The sequence below is a fragment of the Hipposideros armiger genome, unplaced genomic scaffold (genome assembly GCF_001890085.2).
Source record: "Hipposideros armiger isolate ML-2016 unplaced genomic scaffold, ASM189008v1 scaffold_105, whole genome shotgun sequence".
Lineage (NCBI taxonomy): Eukaryota > Metazoa > Chordata > Mammalia > Chiroptera > Hipposideridae > Hipposideros > Hipposideros armiger.
Genome location: NW_017731455.1, coordinates 2,963,911 through 2,972,917, shown reverse-complemented (window position 1 = coordinate 2,972,917; position 9,007 = coordinate 2,963,911). Strand labels below are relative to the sequence as shown.

The 9,007-nt window shown below is 48.2% G+C and overlaps 1 protein-coding gene across 42 annotated transcripts in view; it reads right to left on the bottom strand.

The window, feature by feature from the left end:
- Positions 1–9,007, bottom strand: part of TCF7L2 (transcription factor 7 like 2) — a 215,443-nt gene that overhangs the window by 80,117 nt on the left and 126,319 nt on the right. For 16 of the 42 annotated variants that reach the window (XM_019646595.1, XM_019646600.1, XM_019646599.1 and 13 more), the window contains one exon: positions 7,068–7,211. The exons of 23 other annotated variants lie outside the window; for them this stretch is intronic. In XM_019646595.1, coding sequence (XP_019502140.1) covers positions 7,068–7,211 — 144 coding nt within the window. The remainder of the gene's footprint in view (positions 1–7,067; positions 7,212–9,007) is intronic. 3 more of the 42 variants (XM_019646624.1, XM_019646596.1, XM_019646618.1) reach the window with 1 other exon arrangement.

Sequence of the window (9,007 nt, the reverse complement as noted above, 5' to 3'; positions counted from 1 at the left end):
AAAAAAAAAAAAATCCAAGACCCCAAAAAGGGGGCAGGGCAGGGGACACAGAAGTATATGCAGGAAGTGGAAACCCAAAAAATACAAGTTGCAGTGACCCAACCAAGCAAGGCTGCGGTGAAGAAAGCCCTCTCACAGAACCTGATTTGAATACATTTCACTGTCCCAGGTAGGACAGGGCGCCAAGGAGAAGCAAGTGTCCCATTTCCTTTAGAAGCAAACACATCTGGTGCATCGCGAGAGCTAGGATGTACAGCCATTGCCACCGTCCCTACCAGATACAGAGGAAGGGGCACAGAAATGCCTCCCCCCCCCACCCCGCCCTTCCCTTCAGGAACTGCACATATTTCTGAAACAGTAAAAGATGCCATGAGCCTGCTTCCTTTCCCTCTCACCTCCGCCCATCTTTCTCATGTGTTCTTGTAAAAGTGGCAACAGGAAAGAAACTTGTCTAAGAGCCAGAGTGGTGAACAACCAACAGGCTGGATCTCCTTCCAGAGGGTTACACATTTCTTGTGCTTTCTGGCGGAGGGGCTTCTGGTTTCCCAGGGTAGATTGGGCCTCTCACCTGTCACACTGGCCCCTGGCGAACCACGGGGCCTGTCAGAGACCCAGCAGGCAGGAGCCAGGCTGAGCACGTAGTGATTGAGAGCTTCCGTGATCCCTCCGACCCCAACCCCAGCTCAGGTTCAATCCAACATCATCTCCTGCCAGCTCTGTTTTCCTAAGCAGCAAGAGGCCACCGCCAGGACAACCGGAGGCTGCGACCGGGGGGCTCAGGCAGGCAGACCAAGTGACGAGTGAGGTTGGGAAATGAACTGAGTGGGACAGCTGTGCATCCTTTGGTCGCTGCAACTCCTTCCTACCTCCCTTCACTCTCACTTCTTCTTTCTCTGGTGTCATTAGTTCCTTTCTTGTCCCCACCCTCCCTTGTTGGAAGGAACAAACTTTTCCAAAACCGAAACTTTCACTCTGAGAACAAATAGGCCTCTCATTTACACTTTCCCAGAGAAAAAAATGTTCTCTCCTGCTGCTTTGGTGGCCCAGCTTCCAGTGAGCATGCTCGGGGTAGCATGGCCCCGGAGACATGAGCGTGGATATGGGCAGGCACACATGCCCCAGGAGGTTTGTAACAAAGACTGAGGACCGCCGAGACTGTACAAAGGCCGCCTCCTTCCTCATTTTCAGCTCAGGCAGAAGACGCCAACCACTGACTGGGGAAGGACAGCCCATGGAAAGGGGGACCAAAACTTGAACCTGGTCTCAATATGCCACTTCTACCACCTTGCTCCCCAAACCAAACAAAACCCAATTTTTTTTTTATGACTGCCTTTTTAAATATAAACAGGTGTGAAATGGACTTTCAGAGAGGATGGAGAAAGTTGAAAAAGCACGGAATAAAGCATGAAAGATGGGGTACGCAGCTCCTAGTATCACCTCTTGTTACAGTAGCAGCAGCAGATGAATAAATACCTTTTGAATAAGGTGCACAGGACTGGCCTGATAAGGAAGAATTAACACTATGACCTTCCACTTGGCTTGCCTGACAAAATTGCCCTCAACAAACATGAGTAAGTTAAGTTCTGGAGTGGGGTACAACATAGATGGTTCCTCTCTGTCCCCAAATTCCAAACCTCTCCCTCACTGGCACTGAAGACAATGATAATAGGAAAGGACTCTGAGAGACAGACAGACAGACTGCCTGACTCGACAGATAATGTCAAAACCACTAGTGAAAAGCATCCGCTCCCTTTCTTCAAGTACTCAGGAAGTATGACGTGGGGGACCTGTAAGGAATAAAAAGTCTTAAGGCCAATTTAAACTCACCCTTGACACAGTGTAGCCCATTAAAAGCCAATCTGTCACCTCACAGAATTACAAAAAGGGAGGGCCCAAAACAATAAACTGTGCGGATGACAACGTGCCATGCATCAAAGGCCCAAGTCTTCTCTATTAATGACCTTTGTCACATGGGATGTAAAGAAAACATGTGACTCACAAAGAATGGGGGAAAAGGGAGGTAGTCAGAGAGATAAGAGCCCTGATACAGCCTGTGGTATCCTGGCGGATGTCAGGCGGCCCAAGAGGCCTGGATGCAGGGCGAGAGGACGCCCCCACCTTCCTTAGCTCCTTAGAAGACCTCCAGGTACGCTGCCTGGGCTTCCGACTTCCTATACCAGCTTCACAGGGCAGGAAGAAAGTGTAAGAAGTGAAAAGAACGGCGTGTACAGCGTTCCGTCCAAGGAACGCAAATAACATGAGGAAGAAACAGGGTCCACAATGATCCTCTCCTCTCTGGGCCTGTCGCCCCAGTGGAGAGACCTATGCAAGTTGTGTCCATCTGTGTCAGTCACGCAGGGGGCGCTGATAAGGTGGGGTGGGGGGTTGGGGGTCATCCTGCTCACCATGCACTGGGAAAGGGACTTCACAGAGGTGTTAGGGATCTCACATTGGGCACTAAGGTGTCCACGGATGGTGCTGGAGCGGTTCATCAGCAGAGGAGATTCAGGAGCTCGTTTTTCAACAAAGAAGCTATGCAAATCGGGAATGAGAGGAAGGAGAAATAACAAAATAATATGGCAGCCCCGCTAGCCATCTCACCTTGAGAGTGAATGGGGGTGGGGGGGGGTGTGAATTTGCTGATCATGTGCTGAGTGACCCAGGGCTGTGCGTGCTAAGCCATGGGTCACCTACATCATGAGGGCATTCTGGAATGTCTGGAGCCGTTTTGTCTTCCTTGTTTGCAGCGCACACCCTGTCCCACGTGAAATGCAATGCGCTGTAACAGTGAAACTTTGGAAGCAGTGTGTTTGCATTAGGGCAGTGACTAAGCACACCGAGGGACACCCACTCCTAGCAGGGACGGCCACCAGGAGCTTCACAAAGAGTGTTTCGTGGCAGACACAGGAAAAGTGCTTCTATGACAAGAGAGGTCATATAAACTGAAAACAATGCATATACGCTATGAGCCCACCTATGATTTTGGAAAGGCTGGTTGGAAGTATGTCAAAATAGTAACTTTGCCTTCGGGAAGTATTTTTACTGTTTTCTCATCCTGCTTCTCTCTGTAATCAATGAAGTCACATCCCCAGAGCACTGTGAACATGATGTGGCAGCCCCTACCCCCTTATATCACAGCCCCCTACGTGATTGGCACAGCTTGGACACAACTTATGCAGCGCCCCCCACCCACCGGGGCGACAGGAGTGGGAGGGCAAATTCAACACTTTGGCTTAACGGAATGCTTGCTAACCCATGGTTATAACACAGAAATTCGTACAGCAAATACTTCTCCCTTCTAATGTACTTTGTTGTGTGAATCCAGATTTTTCCACACATAACAAGTATTGAAAAATAAGAGTCCCAAGGAAGTGAAGCAATATCTATATTTGTTTCAATGACTAACAAGCAAAAATAAACCTTCAGCCATGATGCCATGCTTTTTAGAAATCAGACATATAATAAAGCCACAGATTTATAGGATGTGGTCTAATAAACCTAAGAAAAGTTTCATTTCCTCTCATCAAAATGGTTAACTCCCTGTCTATGTGACTAGCTTTGCAAAGTTAGCAGAAGTCTCTTTTTTCCTTAAATGTTATGAGTTGAGAGGTCAATCAGCAAGTACCCACAAAAATGTGTCCCCTCCTGAACGACCACACACACACACACACACACACACACACACACACTCTCTCTCTCTCACATATTCCCTAAAAATGAAATAAAATAGACTCAACACTAGCACAAAGGCAGGTCAACCAAAACATCAGAAGGGACAGACACACAGCGCACCATCTTGCTAATATCCCTACTGATTTGAAAAAGCTTGTAGACATCCCAAAGAGGAAGGGAGCCCCGAATAAGGGAAGGATTGGGACAAAGGACTTTTTAAAAGATTGTTTGCAAGCATTTCCGTGAAAATGATATTGACTAAGCAATTACAGGAAAAAACACTTTCTTTCTTATCTGAATGCATTTATGCCATGGGTCACACCCTATTATTGTCACTATTAAACAGGTTAATAGCCCCAATGTAATGACTTTGTATGGCTAGCTTTAAAATGTGTGCGGGAATTGCTAACTAGAAAGAAGTGAGTCATGCCTGCCCAGGTGGGTATTGACTTTCTTAGTCATATTTACTCAACTGGTAAACCAACCTCACTTCTCTCGAGGAGCGAACTAAAGGGTTAGAATGAGGCTGAGCTGCAAGGAAAGAGAGAGAAGGGACAACGAAAGTTAAGTATGGATGGGGTTAGGAAGCACCCAGAATGCGGTACTTGTAAAGCAAAAATTGGACTCTGGATGTTCGGAATCAGAAGTTTCCTCCCAGCTCCTGAGAAGGCTGGGGGGGGGGTGAACAGCACCCAGTATGTTCTGCTTTAGCAAGTGAAAGACTCCAAACTGTGGGATGTTGCCAGGGTCTTTCCTTAATAGCAGTTCTACAGCTCCACCCCTTTTGCTGTGTGACCTTAAGCAAGTTGCTTAACCTCCCTGTGGCCTTGTGCCAAAATGCTAATCATCACTGCACCTCCCTCTTAGGGTTTTCAAGCTGTGAAGGGTTATATAGGCAAATGGCTTACAGAAATGCCTAGACCGTAGAAAATTGCTCTTTGATAACATATTTCAAGGGATCCTCATGGGTGCCCAGTGAAGAAGGTTGGGCAGGTATTGCACTACCATCCCCTTTTATAGGCACAGAGATTGTATCCCAGAGGGGTAACGTGAAGCACCTTTCTAACAGAGGTGAGAGAACACTGGACTCAAAACCAGCTCTGACCCCAATCGCGTGTGCTTTCCACTGTGCTATCCAGGGGCCACCTCTAGGACACCCATGCTGTGGATGGAGATTTCCACACACCTCCCCAATTCTTGCAGTAGGAAGTACTCCGAATGATACCTATGTAATTTCTGTGAAAGCCTGCATGGAAAGCCTGCCGCACAACTAAGCTACCCCAGCAGGGGCCAGCCCATCACAGGGACACCCGATCTACGCATGATTCCCCAGGCAATCTGCCAGGTGCTGTGCACACCAAGCACACCAGCTCCTCTGGCCAAACCCCACTCCACACGCTTCCTCATTTGATGCTCAGAACAGCCCCTGTGGGATCGCCCTTCGCTGAAGTGGCAACTGAGGCACAGAGCAGGTGAGGAACCTGCCCAAGTGCACAGAGCCCGTGAGCGGTTGTCTCTGTGTCTGGGCCTCGTCACCATTTGGGGATTTAGACCCAGTCCTGGAAGTGGGGCATACTGGCGCTTTCCCAGGAGATGTTTCCTTGTCCTGAGGGGCAAAGCTGGAAACTGAGACTGTCGCTGGCGCCGAAGATCTAATCTGTGCCTGCGGATCTCCACGCATAAGGCAGAAACCCAGTCTTTCTGTTTCGTTTTCCTCATACTCAAACCGAGTGCCTGGTTCTCCTTTATCTACCTCATAACTCCAACCAAAGATTAATGAGTTACCATTTACCAGGGCCCTGGTGCAGGAATAGCTATGCTCAGTATGGCCTTCTGATCGCCAGAATGAACAACTACACTTATTAGAAGCCAGACCAGTGGCGGGGGAAGCTTCCATCAGGAACGGGGATGGGAGTGGGGTGAAGGTGGGAGTGGGTGGGAGGGGCAGGCTCTATCAGACCCAGGCTGGTTGAAAGACACAGGCTTCACACACACACACACACACACACACACACACACACACACACACACACACACACCCGTGCTCCAGGTAATCCAGACACAGGCATCATCAGGGGAAAGACGGGGATTTCCAAAAGGCCCCAGAAACATCCCTGGTTTTATTCATATCTGACAGGAAGGTGTCCGCAAGACACCAATCCATGAAGTTATTAACCAGAACTAAGACACATGATGGCGTAACAAAAGCATCCTTGGTGTTACGTCAAGTGAAAAGAAAATGCAAAACTGTGTACAATTTCAACTTTGTGAAACTTTTCAAGTTTAGCCACATGAATGGGGAGAAAGAAATGCATCCAAATATTAAGAGATGATAAACACAAAAAGATGGTGGGTGTTCACATTTGCTTCTGTATGTTTCTCTATGTCCCCAGTTCTCTTAAAGGGCTATGCACTGCATCTTAAATTGGAACAAGCTTTTAAAGATGATTTAGTCCATCTCTTCTCTCTACCAAGGCAAGACACACGTGTATTTTCTGTCCCTGTAACTCTAACAGTAGCACAGCACCCAGCACATAGTAGGTACACAATAAATGTTTTTCAAAGATAGAGGACTTTACTAATTGGCTCTTAAATATTCACTTTCCTTTAAAAAAAACAAAAACAAAGCTAACATTACTACTAAATCATTTGCTGTTTAAGACTAAAGAGGTACTTTAAAATTTTTATCTGCATTGACTTTTGCTTTTCTGAAGATGAAAGCATGTTCTAGATGTCCTTTATTCTTTGGAAAAACTAATTTGAAGAGAGCTGTCACTCCCAAGCATGGAACAGTGTGGGGTTATTGACAACGATGTGAATTATTTAAAGAAAATTAACAATGCTTCCTGTCCTTGGGAGAGCAACATCTGTGAGAAAAGCCATTCATGGCGACCTCAGGAAAGCGTTAATGCAGAGGAGTGAGCAGTCCTCAGCACCCTGAAATCTAAAAGGAAATCTGTAAGTTCTAAATGACTAATAATAAAAGCAAAGTTGGGAGGATAACTTCTCCACCTGAAGATATAAAAAGCCCCCAGAAAATTACTTCCTGGGGGTCAAGTTGAATGGGATAATGTATTGTTCATCATTCTTCATTCTCACAAAAGCTACTACACATAACACTGGGCCGCTGGCCTTTCCAGGGAGTCAGGCAGGCACCTTGGGTTCACGGGAGCACCACCCTCTCCCCTCCCTTGCCTTGTAAGCTGGCATTTTTATGGCTATGATAAACCTATCTGTGGTCAGTACGCCCAGACATCATGGCACCCGATATGACAGCGGCCCCGCGGGAATTCAGGGACCAGGGTGGGCGGGCCCTGCCCTAGCTCGAGGTAAACTTTGGATGGGTGGTTTCATTTCAGAACTGGCTCATACCGTCATTTTGCTGCGCGACCTACCTCCAAACACCAGGGCTCCCCAACCTTTTGTAAGGAGTGGTTCCTTTTCATGTCCCTGAAGACTTGAGTGCTGACAGTGAAGTCTGAGGGGGGGTAGAGGTGCTGACAGTCATGTCCCTGAGTGCAGCAAGGGAGGGGGCACTGCTGCCAGGAAGAAAGGGGAACAGAGTGAGGCTCCAGAGGGAGGGGGACGCAGTCACCAAGGCATTCACGGCCCCAGCCTGACTCTCTACCCTAACCCACACTCCTCTACAAACTCCAGGCAAAAGGGATTCCAGTCCCCACAGAACTCTTCCACCGCCCTGCCACCAGCTTGCGGTCCCCTCTGGTGACATCTTAAACACAACCTCCTCCATGCAGCCTGTCTGCTGCATCCCTTCCCACTAGTCCCCCTCTATGGGCACCATTTTCCAGATGGGCATGGCCACTGCCGGCTCTGGGCCTCCGGGAGCCAGCTGGCTAGCATTTTCTCTCTCTCTCTCTCTCACTCGCTCTCTACTTACCTTACTGAATCTTCTATTAGTTTAAACCACGTGGTACTTACTGCTGACATTTCTACCCTACAAAAATGCAATTACACATGGCTCCACCCACACAGCTATTTGGGGATGTAACACCTTTCCCTCTGCCAGGCTGCAATCTTTTTGACAGAAGCAACTACGCTGACATCTCTGGACCCCTCGATAGATCTGGCAGCACACGCCCTGAGTGCTCGGAAAGCATGTGCTGCACTGAATGTCCAGCCCGCAGGAGCCCCATCCTGCGAGCTGCCTGAGGGTACCGGCTGCCTACTCCATGTGCGGCTCTAGACAGACGTGCGTGTTCTTCCGCGGCTCCTCACGACACCCTGCGAGGTAGGGCCGGTCATGCTCATTCCACAGAGGAGGAAACGGACTCAGAGACGTTAAGGGGCATGCCCAAAGTCACACAGCTAGTAAATGGCAGAGGGGGACTATGGACCAGGTCTCAGTGGACTCACGGTGCTGCTGTGTAGACTCGTTTGCCTGTCCAGGTATTGGCTACTGTTCTATAAGTGGGATAGCGAATTCAGGGGTGTAAAGGGCAACCTGGGGTCCGAGAAGAGCTATTGCGCAACAAAGAAATATCACTCTGGTTGTCTGTTAAAAAAAAAAAAAGGAAATATCTGGCCCATTGTAAAGAATGTCTGCCTTCTTTGCTCTCGTTCTTTTAAAGTTTTATATGAAGGAAAATCCCCTCCCCAAATTTCTCACCCATCGTAATCCTGAATAACAGAATTCAGGATGAAAAATATAAGACTGAACATAAGACCCAATTATTTTGTGTTCTGATATTCACTAAATAGCAGAATGAGCACAGTGGGGTACTGACGACTGGGAGATAGAAAGTCAGTAGAAATAAAAGACCAATCTATAAAACAGCAGCCACATTTCTAGAAAAATCTACATGGTTATCCTATTTCCTAGTCCTCCCGTGGAGGGTTTATCCAGGTTGATTAAAACCATCCAAACACCATGCAAAATGAGAAGGGGCCACCTCACCTACAAACTGGGGCTACTCCAGGGCCTCTCACTGGTGGCAGCTATCCCTGTGTCTGGACTTTACTGGGTTGTCGGAAAAGTCATGACGCATGTTTGCAACAAAAAAACAGAAAAAATATGTCATGACTTTTCCGCCAAGCCGTAGAAAGCCACCAATGCCAGGAGCCCTGAGGACTGCCCCGCAGTAAGGACCTCCCAAACCACAGAGGAGGCACTGGCTGCCCATCCCTGGAGGTCTCTGGTCTCCACAGCACTCATTTGTAAACAGGAGCGTGAGTCACCAGACGAGCATGAGTCCATTTGCAAGATCAGCCCAGCTTTACAACTAAGGTAACCCTATTCCACCTTGTCACACCAGTGACTCACCTGACAGCCTCCCACCAAAGGTAACAAGGTTTAACCCTCCGATTGTTCCTGGAC